The sequence below is a fragment of the Rana temporaria genome, chromosome 5, assembly GCF_905171775.1.
Source record: "Rana temporaria chromosome 5, aRanTem1.1, whole genome shotgun sequence".
NCBI classification, from domain to species: Eukaryota; Metazoa; Chordata; class Amphibia; order Anura; family Ranidae; genus Rana; species Rana temporaria.
Window position 1 is genome coordinate 391,455,660 of NC_053493.1, and position 22,966 is coordinate 391,478,625.

Here is a 22,966-nt window from a genome sequence, read left to right on the forward strand (position 1 = left end):
TTACCATACAACACGCCCACTGCATGGAGAATTCGAATTCCGCGGGCTTACGCCGGACCACATACGCTACGCCGCCTTAACTTAGGGCGCAAGTTCTTTCTGAATACGGAACTTGCGCCCTAGGTTACGGCGGCGTAACGTATCTGAGATACGTTACGCCCGCCGATAGATACACAATTGTATCTGAATCCGGGCCTATGCCTGCACAAAGTGTGACGGCATGGCTTCTTGCAGTCTCCTGGAAGAAAGAGCTGGCTGCCCACCTGATCTGATGAGCTAATAGGAGGAGTCCAGGTGCCCGCCTGGTCCGCAGCCAGAGAAATCCACATAAAACAAAGGAGAATGGCGGCACATCCGGAAGTAAAATCAAAAAAGTTAATTGAAAATCCAGAAAATCTAGGACAATGACATACAACAAGCCAATAAGGTGCTCAGTGGACACGTTTCAAACATGATGAGTAAGTACATTTGTGTGAAACACGTCCACTGAGCACCTTATTGGATTGATGTATTCTCGTGTTCCTTGATTTTATGGATCTTCAATAAAGTTTTTTGATTTTACTCCTGGATGTGCCACCATCCTCCTTTGTTTTTTCTTGCAGTCTCCATGTAACAGGGTGACGACACAACTGGGATGCAGTTCTCACCCACATAACAGGAAGTACACGAACAAGTACCTTTATGGCGGGATTACCAGTTTCTTTTCTTTTTTAAAGGCTGCTTGTTTTTAAAAAATTGGAAAGAACTTTTGAAATTACATTAACATCAACATTTATACGGAATTTTCATGATTGGGTTTAGATCTACAATAATTAACGCCATTTCCAGACTGAGCAGCATTTAAGGGGAACAAGAAGTTGGCTCTGATTAAGGCTTTGTAAGCCGAAACGCTTTAGAATCTTGTTACTGGACTAGATTGCCTAGATTTTAATTAATAAAAAAAACTCCAGCATTCTTCTGGACCACTTTATTGAGGAGCTTCTCCTCAAAAAAAAGCAGTCCTAAACTAAAGTGTAGTCATCTATTCGTCTTACCACATATTCAACAGACTCACCCAATAGGAAAATTAAAACCAATTACATTTTAAAGTCCCTTTAAAATATTCACCCTTTACCATTTCTACATCTGACTGCTCGGTGTTGAGCAATGAACAAATTCTACTGGATGGAAGGGGGTTGTATAAAAGAGGTAGAGAAATGTGTGGTGTATCCAACATTCTGTGGGCGGGGTGCTGAGGAATAGCACAGTTTATGGCAAAACCAGGTCATTTGTTGAAATTTCCCAGCAAGGTAAAGAGACTTCAATAAAGCCTTAGTCCATAAATGCTGAGAATCCTATTTATAGACCATCCCAGCTCCTGCTCCTTGGAAGCAAATCCACCTAGTGCACACTGTGATGACTTCTTTCCACAAACGACGAAGATCCTTGGCCAACGCTTCTAGAAGTCCAAGCCAAGTCTCGTAGTAAAACACTTTCTTCGGACAGAAGAGTCAAGTAAACTCTGCCCTCTTCCACAAGAAATATCTGTGGCTTATGCCATTTGCAAAATGTACACTATTCACAGAGAAGGTGCGGACCTTAAAATTGTTCAGCTTGTTAAATTGATCCATAAAGTTTAGAACCGGAACAAGTTGATGAAATCTTGTGGAGAGAGAGAGACCAAGCAGCTTTCTGGATTGTTTGCTGTGCAGGGGTGCTCTGTACCCTAAAGGAGGGGGGATAAACGGAGATTGGTGAGATAGGGGAGAAAAAAGTTACAAAAAGAACAATTTATGACAATTTAATAACAACGCTACTCCATGTTAGAGAGGATCGGTCATGCGCGTTTCATGACTTGCTATCATTGCCAAACATTGTGGCTCTGTATAGCACTCCAAGCTGAATTGCCATTTTTGTGCTGAAAGCCAAACTCCAGGCTATTTTTTTTTAATTGATCCCTTAAAGCGGAGCTCCACCCAAAAGGGGAAGCTCCGCTTGTCTGCCTCCCCCCCCTCCGCTGCCACATTTGGCCTCCTTTCGGGGGAGGGTGGGGGGGGGTAGGTACCTGGTTTTGACAGGTACCGGCTCCCACTTCAGCTCACTTTGTCATGGCAAACTGAGCCGGGACGTTCGCCCCCCTCCTTCCCCCCTGCAGCCGGCCCATTCAGAGGCTTCGGAACCAGTTTCCCTTAGCCCTTAAAGCGGAGCTCCACCCAAAAGGGGAAGCTCCGCTTGTCTGCCTCCCCCCCCCTCCTCCGCTGCCACATTTGGCACCTTTCGGGGGAGGGTGGGGGGAAAGTATGTACCTGGTTTTGACAGGTACCCGCTCCCACTTCCAGCTCAGTTTGCCATGACAAAGTGAGGTGGACGTTCGCCTCCCTCCTTCCCCCCTGCAGCCGGCCCATTCAGAGGCTTCGCTACCAGTTTCCCTTAGCCCTTAAAGCGGAGCTCCACCCAAAAAGGGAAATCTGCTCGTCTGCCTCCTCCCCCCTCCTCCGCTGCCACATTTGGCACCTTTCGGGGGAGGGTGGGGGGGAAGTATGTACCTGGTTTTGACAGGTACCCGCTCCCAGTTCCGGCTCAGTTTGCCATGACAAAGTGAGCTGGACGTTCGCCCCCCTTCTTCCCCCCTGCAGCCGGCCCATTCAGAGGCTTCGCTACCAGTTTCCCTTAGCCAAGATGGTGGCGGCAGCACCCAAGAGCCAAACCGGGAGTTAAAATGTTAGTCATTTTTTTCTCACCCTCCAGGACAGGATGTGACAGTGTTGGCAGAACTGTAGAGTGTCTCCATATTGTTCTCTCCTGGGGTAGCACCGGACCAGTTTGAAATACATTTTCTTCCAATCCAGAGTTCCCTTATCAGATATGATAAGCCTCTTACGGATCTAAAATAAAATTAAAAGAAACACAAAAATGTATCACTCATAAATCTTATCTTTCAAACTTTGACATCCTATTATAAAAGTTTTTAAGCTCCACCAACATCTCACAAGTGCTGATGGTGGCCACAGAGGCCGGCTGTGCAATGACGGGAGAGACGTGCAACAAAGCTCCGAGACCCGATAATGTAGTGTGATTGTGGAGTTAATGGAAGTCTAGTATCTTTCACTTTTCCCTTTGTCCCAGTCTACGATCAGAGCCCCCAAGAAATACATAGACCTTCTCGATATGTAGGAACATGTGACACGCACCCTGTATTTCTATATTACCTTGCTGGGTTGGGTTGGGGGGGGGGGGAGCTCAGGAGACAATAATCATGAACTAATCAGGTTCAAAACCAGGTAAATTGCAAACGTAATTATCTTAAATCTAGGCAGGAATCTACCATCAAAGATTCATACAATTCATCAATCATGATAGCTTGGATTTCTGAAATGTGCAAATTATCTCTTCACCAGAAAGATCTACGAGGAACTATTCAGTTCATCTACTGTCACCTCTCCCACAATAGTACAGTATAGTGCCATTTCACTGCTGTCATCTTACTGCAAGGCTGTCATTAAGGCATAACATGTAAAAGCAATACACTTGCTACTCTGATTTTAGTGCAAATTATTTTTAGCTCTGTAATCGTTAAGCAAGGATGCTGATTACATTGTCCAGTATAGAGGTATCCAGTAGAAGGAAAATCTGTCCATCCATGTATTATTTATATAGCAATCCATTATCTGTCTAATATTATCCGTCTATTTCCCAGCAATCCCCATTCTGTCTATTATCTATCCATAAACCCATTATCTGTCTATTATCCAGCAATCCATTATCTGTCTATTATCCAGCAATCCATTATCTGTCTATTATCCAGCAATCCATTATCGGTCTATTACCTATATATATCCATCTATTATCTATCAGTCATTGATCTATCCAACCACCATCAATCAATCCATGCATCCATACATCATCCATCCTTTATTCATGCATTCATCTATCTGTATCTCATTAGTTTATCCTTCCATCACCTATGCATCCATATATTATCCACTTGTCCATCCATTCTTCATCTGTCCATCTATTAATCCATGCATCCATATATCCTCTATCTTCTCATCCAGTCATCATCCATCAATCCTCTATCTATTCATCACTCATCTAGCCATCCATCATCTATCCATCCTCTTTTTTTCTATCCATTGATCTATGCATCCATCCTATATCTAATTATCCAGTCATCAGCTACCCATTCCTTATCTATCCATTCTCCATCCATTGATCCATCCTTACATTATTCTATGCATCCGTCCCTGCTATATCTATTCATCCAGTCATCAGCTATTCATTCCTAATCTATTCATTCTCCATCCATCTATTATCTATCCGTCCACTGATCCAAGCATCAATCTATCTTCTATCTATTTATCTAGTCATCAGTTATTCATTCCTCATCTATTCATTCTCCATCCATCCATCATCTACCCATCCACTGATCCAAGCATCAATCTATCTTCTATCTATTTATCTAGTCATCAGTTATTCATTCCTCATCTATTCATTCTCCATCCATCCATCATCTACCCATCCACTGATCCAAGCATCAATCTATCTTCTATCTATTTATCTAGTCATCAGCTATTCATTCCTCATCTATTCATTCTCCATCCATCCATCATCTACCCATCCACTGATCCAAGCATCCGTTGATCCAGTCATCTTCTATCCACCCCCCACGTATCCATCCATCCTCTTATCTATTAATCCCCTATCTATCTATCTATCTATCTATCTATCTATCTATCTATCTATCTATCTATCTATCTATCTATCTATCTATCTATCCATCCATTGTTCTCTGCATCCATCCATAGGTGTGCGCAGCCTATTGCATTAGGGTGTGTACCCCAAAGCTCAAACACCTACACCTTTCTCTGCAGCCTCAGCTGCACTGGATACTGAATGAATGGGAAGTGCTCTGTGGCTTCCCGTTCATTTACAAACGGAAGCATATAAATCACAGTTTAATATGCTTGAATGGACACAGTGAGCGAGTGTATTGACTCTGTGTTCATTCAGAAAAGGAAGGGGCCAGCAAATTACATATTTACTAGCCCTTTCCCCAACTATCCATCCTGAAACATCCCCCACAGCAGCCAGGGGGAGAGGAGGGAAGCCAGCAGCACTGCAGAGCCGGGGGGGGGGGGGCAACTTGGGGTAAAGCCCGAAAAGTAGGGGGAATGGGCACCACACATTATGATTAGGGTGTGCCTAGGCACACCCCCTGTGCACGCCTATGCATCCATCCCTATGCATATCTATTCATCCAGTCATTAGCTATCCATTCCTCATCTATCCATTCATCCTTATTTATCCATTAATCTATGCATCCATCCCTGCTATATCTATTCATCCAGTCATCAGCTATTCATTCTCTATCCATCCATCATCTATCCGTCCACTGATCCAAGCATCCATCTATCTTCTATCTATTCATCCAGTCATCATCTATCCACCCCCACCCCCCCACCCACATAGCCATCCATCCATTAATCATCTATCCACCCCCCCATGTATCTATCCATCATCCATTCATCATCTATCCTCCATCTACCCCCCCCCCATGTATCTATCCATCATCCATTCATCATCTATCCATCCATTAATCTATGCATCCATCCCTAATCTATTCATCCAGTCATCAGCTATCCATTCTTGATCTATCCTTTCTCCATCAATCCATTTATCCATCCATCTATCTATCTATCCATCCAGTCATCTATCCATCCATCTTCATCCAAATTGGTTTCCTTATTACAGGAAGGACCAGGCTTGTACATTTACATCACATCTCTTTAATCACCAAAGGCCATCCGCTCCTCAGATAATCATCAGTTTATATTTCAGCAGCCTGTAATTCTTCCATATTACCTCCACAGATATATTCAATGATGTGTGATGAACACTAATGGGAACAATCTGTCCAGGAGAAGCCACACAATATGTCGGAGGCCGGTGGGACATATTAGAATAAGCTCTCTTTGTCGTAGCTAAAGCAATGCTATGAAAAGCCAACACAATGGGTTTTATTTTTTTGTGTGCACCTGGGGGTGTCCAGTTACCTGGCGTTCTGTAAAGTGATAGTGGCAGAGCTTTTTCCACAACAGACGGTCCTCGCTGAGAATTTGCAAATCTGAGGACACTTGACCCAAGCAGACAATGTCCCTCCCATCCGTTAATCTCTGTATGATGTTCATTTGCAGACACAAGGGGAGATCGGTTAAGGTCATTCCCTTAACAGCGGGCTAAAGATAGAAAAGACATTGAGTTAAGCTGTGAGGAATGCAGAGGGCTGAACACCACCACAGTGCACTTCTGCTGGAAACATGCAACTTCATATCATATCATAAGAAGAGTAGAAAGGGTCAGGAAGCCCACCCTAGCCCAGCAGGCAAGTTAGGCAACATCTAACATCAATGGTGCCAGGCCAAAGCCTGCTGGAACTCAGTTACTGGAGAGTAGGGTTAGTATCGGTACCCATACGAAGCATTTCCCCGAGTACTTGTACTCGGGGAAAATGCTCCGATGCTTCACCCGATACCTGGGCAGTCAGGTATGATCGGTGCGGTGGGGGGATTTACAAGCACCGATCTCCCTGTATAGATTTCAATACAGCCTGACTGCTTCTTCCTGGACCCCCTTTCAGCTATTTTAGTGAAATCTATACAGCGGTGATCGGTGCTTGTAACTCCCCCCTAAAGCAGCACCGATCACCGCTGACTGTCCCTGCATCCTCCTCCAGTTCCCCCATCAGTGCTGCTCTCCACTTCTGCGCTCCGTGTCCCCCCTCCATTCTGCTGCTGTCCTCCTCCGCGCTCCCTGTCCACCCTCTGTGCTGCTGCTGTCCTTCTCCGTTCTTCTGCTCTCCCCCTCCGCGCTCCGTGTCCCCCCACCGTTCTGCTGCCGTCCTCCTCCGTTCTTCTGCTCGCCCCCTCCGCGCTCCGTGTCCCCCCTCTGTGCTTCTGCTCTCCCCCTCCTCACTCGGTGACACCCTCCGTTCTTCTGCTCTCCCCCTCCGTGCTCCGTGTCGCCCCTGTGTGCTGCTGCTGTCCTCCTCCGTTCTTTTGCTCTCCCCCTCCGCGCTCCGTGTCCCCCCACCGTTCTGCTGCTGTCCTCCTCCGTTCTTCTGCTCTCCCCCTCCGCGCTCCGTGTCCCCCCTCTCTGCTTCTGCTCTCCCCCTCCTCACTCGGTGTCACCCTCCGTTCTTCTGCTCTCACCCTCCGTGCTCCGTGTCCCCCCTGTGTGCTGCTGCTGCTGTCCTCCTCCATTCTTCTGCTCTCCACCTCCACGCTCCGTGTCCCCCATCCGTGCTGCTGCTCTCCCCCTCCTCACTTGGTGTCACCCTCCATTTTTCTGCTCTCCCCCTCCGCGCTCCATGTCCCCCCTCCCTGCTGCTGTTCTCCCCCTCCGCGCTCAGCGTCGCCCTCCATGTCCCCCTCTGCGCTCCGTGTCACCCTCCATATCTCCCTCCATCCCCTCTGTCAGGATGGAGAGCAGAGGTAGGAGCTCCTACCTTTTCTGAATGAACAGAGTCAGTGATCACTGACTCTGTCTATTCATATAACTGAAGCATCGTAAACACAGGTTACGATGTTTCAGTTTATGAATGGAGAGGAGCCGCTGTCTTCTCTCCATTCAAAGGGACTGGGGAATCTGTGTCCTTAGTCACTTTCTCTGTCTCAAAGGGGAGATGTCAGAGGTCTGTTAAGACCCCTGATATCTCACCAAAGCCCCCCAACAAGGCTAAAAAAAAAAAAAAAATTGCAATAAATAAAAAATAAAAAAATAATTGTAAAAAATAATAAAAATTTTAATAAAAAACACACTGAAACCATCCACTCCCCCCTCCCTAAAAAATGAAAGCATTTGAAAAAAACATAAAAAATAGTAAAAAAAATAAAATTAAAAAAAAAAAAATACTGACACATGTGCCACTGTCACATGACATAAAAAAAAAGTAACGGTAACTGGATAACAATTACTGAACGTATACTTTAACAACAAAGCTATTGTAGGAGATCTGGCAGTACACAGGTAGGTGTGTGCCAACTTACCCTGGTGATCTTAATATTGTGCAGTTGTTGCAGCCAGTCCATAATGGTCTCCATCCTAGGGACCCAGAAGTTAATGTTTCCTACCAAGACAGACTTGCCATGTCCCTGCACCAGCGTGCACAGTGATGCATACAGGGTCTGTAGTAATTCCTTTATCAGGCGAATGTTCTGCTGATCATTCACAACTGCCAGAAAAAGTTAATTGTTATTAAATCAACAGCATTAAGCATAGTCTTGTTAGAACAAGGATCAGAGTATAAAAGAAAACAAGTGACAGTTCTTTAAAATTAAAGTGGAAATAACCGATTTATCGGTTTAAAAAAACATTTACATTCATGGCACATGCCGCAAATGTAACTGTCACATTGGTTGTGCTCTTAGCCAAACCATCCAATGGCTGGTGTCATAACGGATCACATGTGCAGCATGATGGCAGTTACAGATCAAACAGAGGCCAAGATTGCAGCTTCCTTGGCTGAAAAAGATAGGAGGGGTTTAGTTCCGCTTTAAGGCAGGATTGTAAACAGAATAGCCCTCCCCTGCTTAATTTCCTCCCTTAAAGTGAACCTGTGCTTTGCCCACGCAGGGCAGAACCATAGCTAGTGGTAGTTGGTCACATGTACTTGGACTCGTTCTGTAATGTTGAAGATGATTCACCACTCATTTAAGAGGCTTCCTCGGTTCCTTATGCCCTGTACACACGATCGGTTCATCTGATAAAAACAGTCCGATGGACCGTTTTCATCAGACGAACCGATCGTGTGTGGGCCCCATCGTTTTTTTTTTCCCCATCGGTGAAAAAAAATTAGAACCTGTTTTAAAATTTTGTGATGGTAGAAAAAAATGATTGTCTGTGGGGAAATCCATCGGTCAAAAATCCATGCATGCTCAGAATCAAATCGACGCATGCTCAGAAGCATTGAACTTCACTTTTCTCTGCACGAAGTTGTGTTTTACGTCACCGCGTTGGACACGATCGGATTTTTAACTGATGGTGTGTAGGCAAGACGTCCCCTGACGACGTCATTATTTGACGAAACGTACGTCGGGCAAGGAGACGTTCTGACGTGTGGTGTTACGGTCCATGAGGACGGGCGTTTCGTAAAAAGCCGGCCGGCTTACTCTTTGAGACTTTTAAGAAAGATATTTCTGTAAGTGTATTTTTTTACATTAAATTGGCAATTTTTACGGTACATCACTATTGTGAGTTTATTATATTTTCCGGTGGTTTACTGTAACTTTGGAAACCGGGAGAATTATGACCCTTTGGTGTTGGAGACAGTTCCAGTCTAAAGACCCTGGCTGGGGTTCAGCCGCAAGCTTTATATGCTTATTGTCTGGTAAGCGCGCATTTTATATGGTGCTTCCTGTCGGTGGTGGTTCTCTTCTCCCTAGTGTGTTACTATATAGCTAATATCATATTAATGGTACATCACTATTGTGAGTCTCTTTTCTCTCTGGGGCATTACGTCATCCATGGTAATCGGGAGGACCCTCACCCTTGATGTCGGTGGCCACTCCAGTGTAAAGACCCTGGCTGGGGTTCAGCCGCAAGCCTATTATGCTTGCCTTCTGGTAAGCGCACATTTCATATGGTGTTTTTCTTATCGGTGGTGGTTACAATTTTTTTGGGGTTCACTGCAATTTTTGCTTCACTATTATTAATTCAAGCCAATTGAGGACTTTAGAATCTTTGGACTTTATTGCTTGGTCTTATTAACATTTAGGATTTTGAGCATCAAAATTCAATTTCACTTTATCAGCGCAACTATTTTCTTTTTCTCAAGACTGATGATAGTCAGCTTCATCGGATATCTGATGAAAAAATCCATCGGTCTGTTTTTTTCGGATGAACCGATCGCGTGTACGTGGCATTAGTGTGTTGGGAACATATTCCACCTTTATAGCTACATAACTTGGTCAACTTGTTGTCCAACTTACTCATCCATCTTTGCCTTTTTTAAAGAAAAAAATATATAAAAGTTATGCAGAAGGGCATGAAATACTTATCCATGCCGTAGAAGTAACCAGAATCCCATTTGCTGGTCAAGTAAAAGAAAAGATGAAACTCCCTAACGGGGATACACACAACAATAAAAACTGACAGGTGTTCTAACCCCTGTTCTAACCCCTCTCCACCTTTAGTTAAACTTCAGGCAACAATTTTAGGTCACCTTCCTGCCCTGAAGCTCAGATTTGACATGGAAGAAGCAGCAGCCAACTTCTGCCACTCTGCTTTCTCCTCCTGTTTCTGCATGCGTGTATGCAGCACACCAGATTGGCTCCTACTTCTGCCCATTCCTCTCCCAGTCTGAGCTGTATTGTAAAGTGGGTAAAAAAAAAGCAAAATCAAATTCAGCTACCTTTACTAGCTGCATAAAATAAATAAATAAATAAATAAATGTATGTATGTATGTATGTATGTATATATATATATATATATATATATATATATATATATATATATATATATATATATATATATATATTTGTAATAAATATCCTTTTTTATTTTTATAAAAAATAAATAAATAAATGATTTAAAAAAATAGATATTTATTACAAACATTTTTTATTTGTAATAAATATCTTTAACTCAGATCCTTTTTTTATTTTTATAAAAATACATTTCTCACTGCATTCTAGAGCATTTTTTTTTTTTTTATACTGGAAAAGCTGTTTCCTTTTTTTTCATCCCACTCAAAAAGAAGAAGAAGAACAAGCTTAATGTTATTCCTGGAAGCAAAACAGCATCTCTAACATTTAAGGTGACTGTTTATACTGAGGCTTTCCAAGGCAAATATTTATTTCTCCTGATTCGGGGCCCCTGGATTCCAATCATCGAAAACATCCTGAACGCAAAATTTCTGCAGATCGAGAGCTGAGGGTAAAGCTGGCTAAATGCTACGAATTTCCATCATCCAATACAATATGAAATGGAGATTTTACTCCATATTCACCCTAAAAGGGTAAACAATTTTTTATGCTTTTATTACTGCAGCCAAAACTCTTAATTTCATTTTGAATAGTGGGAGTGGAACATTAAAGAGCCCCTCTCTCTTTTTTGTTTTCTGTGTCCTTACTGGAGTGATTTCCCCCAGGGCCGTTTGAAGGAATTTGGGGGCCCCAAGCAAAATGGACATGGAGGCCCCCCAAGTCCCTACGTTCTTTTTACACCCCCACCCCACCGTACCGCATGGCAGGAGATTCAGTTTCCTGTTCCCGACCAGACTGAAAGGAAGTGTGCACTTTCTGTCAGTCCAGCCGGGAACAGGAAACTGAATCTCCTGTACCGCCTGACAGGAGGAAGGAAGAGGAACTTGGCCAAGCTACAGGGAAGGGGAAGAAGTGACGAGAGAGGCAGCAGTGCTGCAGCTGCCTGAGGCTCTCTATAGAGCTCTCAAGCGGCTGCAGCATTTATAGGAAGCGCAGCAAGGGCCCTGCATGGGGCCCCAGGCCAGCTCAGGGCCCCAAGCAATTGCTTGGTTTGCTTGCCTTGTCGCGACAGGCCTGATTTCCCCATCACTGCCTTTTTAAAATCATTTTTAGAGTAATTATAATTAACGCTCAGCAGAATATATTTCTCAATAACCACAAAGGATATAAATTCATGTTGTGTGCACCAAATGACTTTGCAAATGCAGATATTACCTTATATAAAAGTGACATAATGGCTGTACTATTCTTAGCCTAGTGAGCAGAGCTATGGGAGGAGCCTAGCAGGCTCTACCCACTGCACATTGCCTGCAAATAACTACAGGAGGGGGCGGAGACAAGACCAGTCATCCTGCACAAGGAGAGAGAGCCGCAGTGAGCGGTCTTTATTACAGGAAGCTCTTGCACAGTTGTAAAGTCTTACACTGGATTACTGCACAGATCTGGAAGAAACACAGAAGTCCACCAAGATTTAAGTAAGAATACCAATGGCTCTTGTTTTTAGATAATATTGGCCTATCCCCGAGTGTAGCTTTAGGTGGCCCACTGACAACTTTGATCTTCGTTCTCTTGCAGAGCTATTGGCTGAACTAGACGGACTTGTGTCTTTTTTAACCAGACTAACTATGTATACACACACAGAACCTCCAACAGGGCTGGGACAAGGGCTGGGCCAAGGGCTGGGCAGGAGGGACGCCTGCCCTGGGTGCAATGGTTTATTGCAGGGATGAGGGCACTCTGACCCTACCCTTAAGGGAAGGGAGGGGACTCAGTTTGGCATCTTTGCCCTGGGCGCTGGATTACCTTGTCCCAGCGCTGACCTCCGGCATTCGACAACTGCAATTGTGTTGGATGTCTGGCTCTGCACTGTGGTCCATCCTGCTTAATTTTACATCTCTAATGTATCCCAGAGTGTGCAGCATGGACAAAGCACAGGTTCACTTTTAGCATCCTTAACCCCACCAGTCCTAGGAGTCAGTGGCACTCCCGTTCCCGAGTTCCAGCTCCCCCTGCTGTAATTCAGAAAAGAAGCCAAGTGGCGCCATGACGTCACCGCCTGTCCACCCCCGTCTGAGCCCATCCGAGTTCATGGCCACTGAATACGCAGTTCCAAAGCTGTCTCACGGCCATATTTTTTTACGAGCAGCCGCTGTTTACACCAGACATTTACGGACAGTAAATCTGCTGATTTTTACAAACTGTCCAAAAATGTATGGACATTTGGCAGCCCCGAGGCCTCATACACTGGTGGTTTGGCCCATCATCACCATATCCAGACATTTTGGAACAACAAGGAGATGCAGGTATAGTGTCCAGCCCCAGCAGCCTGTCAACATCTATGAAAGACTAAATTACATGGTGGTTGGATGCTGTACAGTGTTGTACAGAGGATGCTGTACTAGAGTTTTGTGTTGTACATACAGTGGAACCTTGGATTACGAGCATAATCCGCTCCAGGAGAATGCTTGAAATCCAAACTACTCGCATATCAAAGCGAGTTTCCCCATTGAAGTAAATGGAAATGAAAAAAAAAAATCTGCATTGGCTTCAATGGCATGCAATACTGCATGCGGCCAGAAGCGGGGGGGGCGCCGGAGAGCCTCGGAAACTGCCGGAAAGGCCCGCGGACAGTTCGGCAAACCTTGGAAAGACTTTGTTCACAAGCCTTTCCGATGTTTGCCAAGGTCAGTCGAACTGTCCTCGGGCCTTTCTGGCCGTTTCCAAACGGCGCAGATCGGCGCCATTCGACTCCTACGCCCCCCCACCTCAGGCCAAATGCGTTACTGCACACCGCTTTGGCCTTAATTCTTCTCGTTTGGGGTGCAACACTCACAAACCGAGTCAGGATTTTAGGGAATACAGTGCTTGTATTGCGAAACGTTCGTTAACCACGTTCAGGGCTGATCCGCCCTATAGGCTCACTATGCAAGCCGCTTAGGGCCCAGCAAAGCTGTGGAGGGCCCCCCAAATTACTAGAGGCACCGCCTGGTGAGAAGTCATTTCTGGCCCCGCACCCCACTTCTCAACTCGCTGGATGCATGGGAGAAGAGGTAAGAAGTCAGCACCCCCTGCTTCTCACTTTAATGTAAGACAGCAGAACACCTTCTCCCCCCGCTTCTCAACTTTAATCTTTAATGTGACATGTCACTGTCGGCAGCGCCCCCCCCCCCCCCCCCTGCTTCTCAACTTTAATGTGACATGTCATTTTCAGCAGCCCCCCATTTTGCTTAGGGCCCCAGGGAGGTCAGGATCGGCACTGACCGCTTTAGTCGCAATCCGAGGTTCCACTGTATTCAGGTTCAGAATTCCTGCATTCAGGACTTGCGTCTCTGAACACATATGGCCCTAAATATGAGTACTGCTCAGGAACGTGTCCGCCCATCACATATTTCAGCCTGGTGGCTTCCGAATTTTCAAAAATGCCAGGATATGAAGCGAATGAGCCAAGTTGTGTATGCAGCCTTACTGGGTCGTGGTTACCCTGCGGAGGAGCACCAATGGCTAACAGTGTAGAGGAGCTCCAACTTTACCCTGATCCCCTTGGCCTCCATGTAGCATTCTCTTGTCCTTTTAGGTCACTCTTTTGGTTTTGGGCCCCTAAAGAATAGCACAAGCTGTACATGCATGATGTCCACCCCTGAACAAGAAGCTGTGCTCTCTTACCTTTCTGAACCACCTTCTCCAGTATATTCATGTAGTTCTTCTGGGCAATGCCACTCAGCGAGGTCAGCTGGGACTTCGCTATCAGTTCTAGCAGCTGCGGGAAAAATAAAATTAGGAATGTCATTTTCGTAATGAAAAACTACGGCCTCTCTTTTCAAAAATCTTCAATAAGTACAAAATACAAATCAGAGAAAAAATTGTGAAAAAAGGGGGACACAGTACATATATTATAGTTTAGGGTTTCTAAAGCAAAATCATTTTATTTAATACGGAGGATTACAATATATTAAAAATTTTCAAAACATCATCAGCTTTGACATTGACTAGCCCTGAGTGGAGTGGGTTGCTGGCACATTGGTGGTGTCACATGGAAAAGAGCTTGTATTTGAGAATGTAAACTTCACTTTCCAGCCATCAGCCCCGTCATCAGGTGTCAGACACTTGTGGTCGTCCATCATCCGGCTCAGCGACATGTGACTTGTCACTTGTACCAGAGAATCATGATTCATTCCCCGATCAACTTCCTTTCCACTGCATGTGCCAGCAGGTCTACACAGCAGGGGAATGCACTAAACAGGTGGAACTGGTGGGTTCATTTGGGTTCACCGAGCTTCCAACTACCTACTGGGCTTCAAGGGGAACATAAATTCATGCATCTACGTAGTCATAGAGAAAAACTATTTCCAAATGCAAATAGTGGGCCAGATTCAGATAGATCTGCGGATCTTTAGATCCGCGTAATCTATCTGATTTAAGATCCGCCGCCGCAAGTTTTAGAGGCAAGTGGGTAATTCACAAAACACTTACCTCCAAACTTTGCGGCAGCGGATCGTAAATCCCCCGGCGGAATTCAAATTCCGTGGCTAGGGGGAGTGTAGTATTTAAATCAGTCGCGTCCCCACTCCAATTTAAATGCGCATGCGCCGTCCGCAAATTTTCCCGGCGTGCATTGCTCCCAATGACGTCGCTAGCGTGAGCGTAACTTGCGACGAGCGCTTTTGTGAATCGACGTACGCAAACGACGTAAAAAAAAAAAAATCGATGCGGGAACGACGGCCATACTTAAAGCGGATGTGCCATGGGAAAAACATATTAAAAGCCAGCAGCTACAAATACTGCAGCTATTGACTTTTAATATTAGGACACTTACCTGTCCTGGAGTCCAGCGCCGATCGCAGCAGAGCACGAGCGATCGCTCGTCTCTCTGCTGCTCCCCCCGCCATCCACGCTGAGGGAACCAGGAAGTCAAGCGCTGTGGCTTCACTGCCCGGTTCCCTACGGCGCATGCGCGAGTCGCTCCGCGCCCGCCGATTGGCTCCCGCTGTGTGCTGGGAGCCGAGTGTTCCCAGCACACAACGGGGGGGGGGGGGGGGTGACGGGAAGTGACGGAATGCCCGTCTTTTGCCCGTGAATGCCGGGCCGGAAGTGGGTGCAAATACCTGTCTTTAGACAGGTATCTGCACCCCCCTCCCCCCTGAAAGGTGTCAAATGTGACACTGGAGGGGGGGAGGGTTCCGATCAGCGGGACTCCACTTTAGGGTGGAGAACCGCTTTAACATTGGCTGCGCCTCATAGAAGCAGGGGTAACTATGCGCCGGGAAAACCCTTACGTAAACGTCGTAAAAACACTGCGTCGGGCCCGCGTACGTTCGTGAATTGGCGTATCTCGCTGATTTACATATTCTCTGCGCAAATCAGCGAGAACGCCCCCAGCGGCCATTTTTAAATTGCAGTTAAAATCCGACGGTGTAACACAGTTACACCTGTCGGATCTTAGGCATATCTATGCGTAACTGATTCTATGAATCAGTCGCATAGATACGACGGCCTAACTCAGAGATACGACGGTGTATCAGGAGATACACCGTCGTATCTCTTTGAGAATCTGGCCCAGTGTCTCTAACTTTGGTGATCGTCCCAGACAGACAGCTCTGCCTTACACACAATGCATCCCTTACAGCAGGGGTGCCCAACTGCTGACCCTCTGATGTGGCTCGCCACCTCCTGCTCTGGGATGGTGAGCTGACAAGCCCAGATTGCGGGTTCCCGACTCACCATTCCCAAGCAGTGTAAAGAACGGAGCCGGCACTAGATGAAGCAGAGCCGATGCTTCCTGTATAGTGCAGGCTCCTGTCACATGGGCAGGGCAAAGGGGGGGAGCCATGATGGTGGGCAAAATGGGGTTTCGCTTGGGTTTCAAAAATCCTTGCACCAGCCCTAGGTGGCGACTACTGATTCCAACTTCCTCAATCCTCGCTTAGCCACAGATGATGCCATTCATCCTGCCCCCCCTGCCCGCAACCTTGTGGGACACGTCAAACATCCCAGGAGGCTGCAGGACCAGCCTCCTTGCACCATGTGATCTCAAACATATGCAATGGGGAGCCCACTTTGATTTATTAGGAAATCACAGCTGGTTACCAAATCCAAGATGGCGCGCCAGGGACCCACAGTGGTGAGCAGTATCGGATGCAGGAAGGCTGTTGATGTCTATGGACTGGTTAGTACCTGATTTTTAAAACTCAGCAGCTACAATAAAAAAAAAAAAAACTTGATGACTTTCCTCTTTAACCCATTCTTGCCATTTTCTCCCCAAAAATAAAAAAGTTTTGACTTTTAATATAGTTTAGGTTTGTGCATACATTTCTGTCTCCAGACAGAAGATTGTATTCCTGTTATTCATTGGGAATGTGTAAGCCGTTAGTCACCTATCCCCTGCAGTCACTTACACAACCAATGACATTCCAGCCAGGCTTTTTTTTTACATGCCATCGGCAGCTGGTCAATGCGACTGAGCCGCAAAAAGCAAACACAACTGCTGGATAATCCTTTGACACAGCAGAGTGCAATGTATCTGTGTAATGCCAGATAAAAATGACTGATCTAAATATATATGAACAGCTTGCTTTGCAGCTCTTGGCACAAGAACTTAGAGCTTGAAGACTTCCCTGTGCCTGGTGCTGCGATCCCAGACCTGAATGGGAAGCAGGTACCAGTATAATGCCCAGTGTGTATTCAGGGCCGCCATCAGGGGGGTACCGGCAGTACACCTGTAAGGAGCCCGGAGGTCCCCAGGGGCTCACATGCCAACCACCCCTTTTTTTTTAATATGTATTTTTTTGGTAAGGTGCCACCTCCCCCCTCTGTTCGTCAGCACCCAAAGCCCCCTGACCTCAATTCACGGCGGCAGCACCCCCCGCTTCTCAATTCGTGGCACTCCCCATTCTCAATTTTCTCAATTAGCGGCGGCACCCCCACCCTCCACTTCTCAATTCGGGGCGACAGCACCACACCCGGTTCTCTGCTCCAGGGGGCCCATGCCTGAAGCTGTGTAAGGGGGCCCATAATTCCTGATGGCGGGCCTGTGTGCATTACTGACTGTGGGTCCTGCTCCAATCAATGTCGGTACGGTGAAGTATCTCCACTCATTGTCACCAGCCCATCAAATCGTATTAGGACTGGTCCAGACCTCCTCTCTTGTACCACTACTAAAGGAGGAAGCAGAACCTGAGTATGTAATGAGTGAATAAAGTTGCCCCCTATGTATATTTACAATTACAAACTATATATGCAAATATTAAAGCTGATGTCCAGGCACTTTTTCTACATTTTGTTATGTTACAGCCTTATTCCAAAATGGCTTCATTATTTTCCTCAAAATTCTACAAACAATAGCCCATAATGACAACGTGAAAAAAGTTTGTTTAAAATCTTTGCAAATTTTGATATCAGAGACCCCATCAAAGTCCACCTTACATTGGAGTCTCCTTTACATCAGAGACCCCATCAATGTAAGGTGGACTTTGATGGGGACCATAAAGTAAGGGAGACTCCAATGTAAGGTGGACTTTTATGGGAACTCTGAAGTAAGGGAGACTCCAATGTAAGGTGGACTTTGATGGGGTATCTGATGTAAAGAAGACTCCAATGTAAGGTGGACTTTTATGGGAACTCTGAAGTAAGGTAGACTCCAATGTAAGGTGGACTTTGATGGGCACCCTAAAGTAAGGGAGACTCCAATGTAAGGTAGACTTTGATAGGGACCCTAAAGTAAGGGAGGCTCCAATGTAAGGTGGACTTTGATGGGCACCCTAAAGTAAGGGAGACTGCAATGTAAGGTGGACTTTGATGGGGTATCTGATGTAAAGGAGACTCCAATGTAAGGTGGACTTTGATGGGCAGCCTAAAGTAAGGGAGACTCCAATGTAAGGTAGACTTTGATAGGGACCCTAAAGTAAGGGAGGCTCCAATGTAAGGTGGACTTTTATATGGACCCTAAAGTAAGGAAGGCTCCAATGTAAGGTGGACTTTTATGGGAACTCTGAAGTAAGGGAGACTCCAATGTAAGGTTGACTTTGATGGGGTATCTGATGTAAAGGAGACTCCAATGTAAGGTGGACTTTGATGGGGACCCTGAAGTAAGGGAGCTCTGATGGGACCGTGATGTAAGGGAGCTCTGATGGGACCATGATGTAAGGGGGCTCTGATGGGACCGTGATGTAAGGGGGCTCTGATGGGACTGTGATGTAAGGGAGCTCTGATGGGACCGTGATGTAAGGGAGCTCTGATGGGACCGTGATGTAAGGGGGCTCTGATGTACTCAAGTTTACTTGTAATTTCTCTGCTTTATTTTATAGACGTTTTTTACGTTGCTATAAGCACATCAACAAAAACTATAACTTATTCATTTAAATCTGATTTATTCATTTACAAAACAGATTTATTTTTTGTAAGATTTACAATGTGGCACTTTTACTGAAAAGCTTGGAGACTCTTGCAATTGAGAGTAGAACTAACTCATAAAATTGAACCCTCATTACATAAATAAATCGATCTCAAAAGACAAATTACTACACCAGAAAACTGACACCTTGCTTCAACACAAACAACATGTCCATGATTGGATCGGATTTTGGATCAGGCATAAAATGTTTTAAATGTCTTGTGGAAAAATGTTGACAGGTTGATGGATTCGTTTTGGCCTATAGGTTAATGATGGAAATATTTCTCACATTCTCGCACATTGTAGGGTATTGATGAGCTGAACTTTGAATCATCATCTAATATTGTTCTGCCAACAGAACGCATCATGGTGGATTGTGAGGATCCAAGTATACCAGATGTTCTCCCAAGTCAGCATGGATGGCAGGCAGTCCACAGCTGAGCTCAGAAGAGTCTGCAATGGAGCCGGGACCTTATGGCCTTAAAAGTGTATCTACAAGTGTGAGATCCAGCTGACTTAAAGCGCAACTCCAGCCAAAACATTCATTTGTTTTGGATAGAGTGAGGAAAGGTTGGTGTCTGTTTTTTACGGCCATGCTGGGGAAATCCAAAAAAGCAAAAATGTCACCAGCACAATTCTAGAATACAAAAATGTTTTTTTTTGGGGCCACTAAGGATCCCTTCCTCCAGAAATAACGACGGGCATATAAACGTTTAAAAACTTAAAGGGGTTGTAAGGGTTAAATTATAAAAAAACAAACATACCATACTTACCTCCACTGTGCAGTTTGTTTTGCACAGAGTGGCCCCGATCCTTGTCTTCTGTGGTCCCTTGGCGGCTGTCTCGGCTCCTCCCCGCAAGAACTAACCCCCTTCTGGGAAGCTCTCGCCCAAGGGGGTTAGCTTGCGGGCGCGCTCCCGTGTGATACAGTGGCGGCCGTAGCCGCCAAGTGTATCACTCGGCCCTGCCCCCGGTGCGCCGCATAATTGATTTGTTTGACAGCAGCAGGAGCCAATGCCTGCACTGCTATCAATCTCCAATAATATTTTTGTTATGTCTGGGCCTTTCTGTACTGGTCTCAGGCGATTCCCCTAATTCTTGTACTGCTTGCCAGATTTTAGCTGATTAGTTTTTCTTTTTTGGTAAGTGTAGGTAAAGTTAGACAGACCTATGGATGGTGTACTAGGCTTTCAGGGCCTTTGAGGGAGCTCCCCAGTCTGGGGGGGGTGACCTTGGGCCTAAAATTTGGGTGCAGGATGGAGCCCTTCAAGAGCTCATGAAGGATCTGGGTAGGAGGCACAGCAGGAGTCAGAGAGGACAGCAGGAGCTAGTACTGCCGGGCAAGTCTTCAGGAGGGAACCATCGGTTACAGCCAAGAGGGCTGGTGAGTGACATGGGCAGTTGGGAGGACTAGAAAGGCATATCAGAGAGGACTGACAGGAAACAGTCAGAGCTGGGTGTGGAGCCAGTAGGGAGGATTGCCATGGGAAACAGTCAGAGCTGGGTGTGGAGCCAGTAGGGAGGATTGCCATGGGATTGCCATTGCCATGGGATTGCCAGTAGTCCACCAGCAGGACAGCTAGCACTAAAGAGACTTTCTATTTTTTCTGCTACACTATAGCGGCTATAGTCCCTGCCTGCAAAAAGCTATTGCTAAGGCCTGGCTGAGCCAGTGTTAGGTCTAACCACCATATGCTAGCCTGTTCCTGGAATCACTAAAAAGGAAGCGACATCCAGGAGGGATGGAGCAAACCACTAAATAGGAAGTGAAGAGTTGTGCTGGATGAGAAGTGTGCAAAGAGTGTACATAGTGGTCCCTAGCAACTTTTCTATTAATCCACTGGGCATCCCATATTTCCTTTTCCCCATCCAAGTTAAATCTCCTCAATAAAAAAAAAAAAAAAAATACAAAAAAAAGTTCATTGTCTTGGAATTGAATGCCAGGCCAGGCTGGGCAGGGTGACAGGTGGGCCACATCACTTAGCAGTCCCTACTTGTACTTGAACCACTGCTAGTATAAATTACCAGAAAAGCATCCTGATGCCGCATACAGACGGTCGTTTTCTGCGATGTAAAAAAACGACGTTTTCTGTGAAGTAAAAAACGACGTTTTTGAAACTTCAATTTTCAAAAACGATGTTGCCTACACACCATCGTTTTTTCACAGTGCTCTAGCAAAGCGAGGTTACGTTCACCACGTTTTTCCATTGAAGCTCGCTTCATAACTAGCTTCTGGGCATGCGCGGGTGTAAAAACGTCGTTTGAAACGTTGTTTTTTGCTACACACGGTCAATTTCTGTGAAGTAAAAAATGACGTTTTGAAAAACGACACATAAAATTGAAGCATGCTTCAATTTTTTTTGGTCGTTTTTTAGAAGACATAAAACGTTGTTTTCTCCCACACACGGTCAATTAAATTGACGTTTTTAAAAACGTCGTTTTTTTACATCGCAGAAAACGACCGTCTGTACGCGGCATTATAATAATTTCCTATAATGCCTATAAGCCAGACAGTTACAGCCACCTTCACATAACATAAATGTGAACATGGATGTAACACAAACATTAGGCAGAAAGTGGCTTCCTCTAGTTATGTGTCGTGTGCAGTGCTAACATGTTTCAGGTACATGGGGCTAGATGGGGAAATGCTTCGGCAGGCTTATAGGTGGGTGAAGCTCAAGGAGGACCTAACCAGTACACTTAATCCAATAAGCAAGCTGGAGGCAGAGCAATAACGCAGGAAACAGAGTTGTAGGTGCCCAATTTTGGTCTTACTATCAGTCGATCCAGACCATCAATTAGGGGTGCCCGAGAGCCGCCTCCTCTATCCATGGCGGGCACCCCCATGCTCTATCCAGTTCACAACCGCCACCCTTTTTGAGGATGCCGGGTGCATGAATTACAGTGGCGGGGGTGTTTTTTTTTTTATAGCACCTGATTAGAGCCAAAATCGGGTGGGCTTGTGACACAGAGCATTGCGCTACGAGCCCACCCAGGTGTTACAACAGCGAAAGAATATTCGCTATTAAAACACTGATCTTTAATCCAGCCAATCAGAATTGGGTTTGAAACACGTTTTCCAATTGGCCGCTGAGGAGGGAGGGAACAAAAGCCGCCGTGATGCCCGTGGAGAGCAGGGGAAGCCGCGGCAAAGCAAGGGAGGCCGTCAGTGAAGCCGGGGAGAAGTGCTGCCCGACCAACCGGGAGGGGGGCTGTTTACTGTTTGCCACCCCACCAAAAAAAATTACCACCGGCCACCACTGCTTACTATGTTGGCTTTGCTTTGTGGCAGTGTTTCCTGGATAACAAGACTGGCTAAACAGAATCACAAATATATTAACGGCTCTTTCATGTGCCTTTCAGCTGTATGGTTGGTTCTCTGGCTGGAATTCCGTTTTAGGGTCAAAATATATGAAAAGGTTTCTATGGAAAGTATTGTTCTGTCGTATGAAGTGCTCTTTCATTGAAGAAGGTATGAAGTGACAACCCAGGCACTCTGTTATCTAGATGGTGTATGAGCCGATCTGCGGATGGTATTCTGGCATTGAAGGAAATACAGACTTATGACAATACACAGACACTGCCACCCTGGCATGGAGTCAGCTGTGTAAATTACATTTTAATCAGGCCTGCCAAATCCAAGGTAAATATTATTATAAGGAAGCATTCTCTAGCCAGAAAACTTTGTCTGTCCTAAAGGAACAGGTTCTGGCAGTCACCATGTCACACAAACACCACCCAAACTACCAGTATGGACACAGTATGGACACACAACAACATGGTACTGAAAATGCATTTCTCCCCAAATACAGCGCACAGAGGAACAACATATTTCAGGCTTGAATTATCAATGAGGGATTTTTTTATTATATGTTGAACGAACGCTAAACCATTACAAATACTGACATTTTTCCTATACAATATTGAAGGTTGGAATAAGAAAAAAAAAAAAACACCCAAAAAATTTAAAATGAAGAATGAGAGGAGAGAAAAATGAAGGAGAGGAAAGAAAAATGAAGAAGGAGAGGAGAGAAAAATGAAGAAGGAGAGGAGAGAAAAATGAAGGTAAGGAGAGAAAAATGAAGGAGAGGAAAGAAAAATGAAGAAGGAGAGGAGAGAA

At 45.4% G+C, this 22,966-nt stretch overlaps 1 protein-coding gene across 1 annotated transcript in view; it reads right to left on the bottom strand.

Annotated features, from left to right (window-relative positions):
* Positions 1 to 556: 556 nt before the first annotated feature.
* The window catches only part of FBXO32 (F-box protein 32), a 53,817-nt gene continuing 31,407 nt past the window's right edge, over positions 557 to 22,966 (bottom strand). The window contains exons 5-9 of the mRNA XM_040354928.1: positions 14,124 to 14,217; positions 8,025 to 8,209; positions 6,033 to 6,215; positions 2,721 to 2,864; positions 557 to 1,705 (exon numbers count right to left, since the gene is read on the bottom strand). Coding sequence (XP_040210862.1) covers positions 1,616 to 1,705; positions 2,721 to 2,864; positions 6,033 to 6,215; positions 8,025 to 8,209; positions 14,124 to 14,217 — 696 coding nt within the window. The 3' untranslated portion in view covers positions 557 to 1,615. The remainder of the gene's footprint in view (positions 1,706 to 2,720; positions 2,865 to 6,032; positions 6,216 to 8,024; positions 8,210 to 14,123; positions 14,218 to 22,966) is intronic.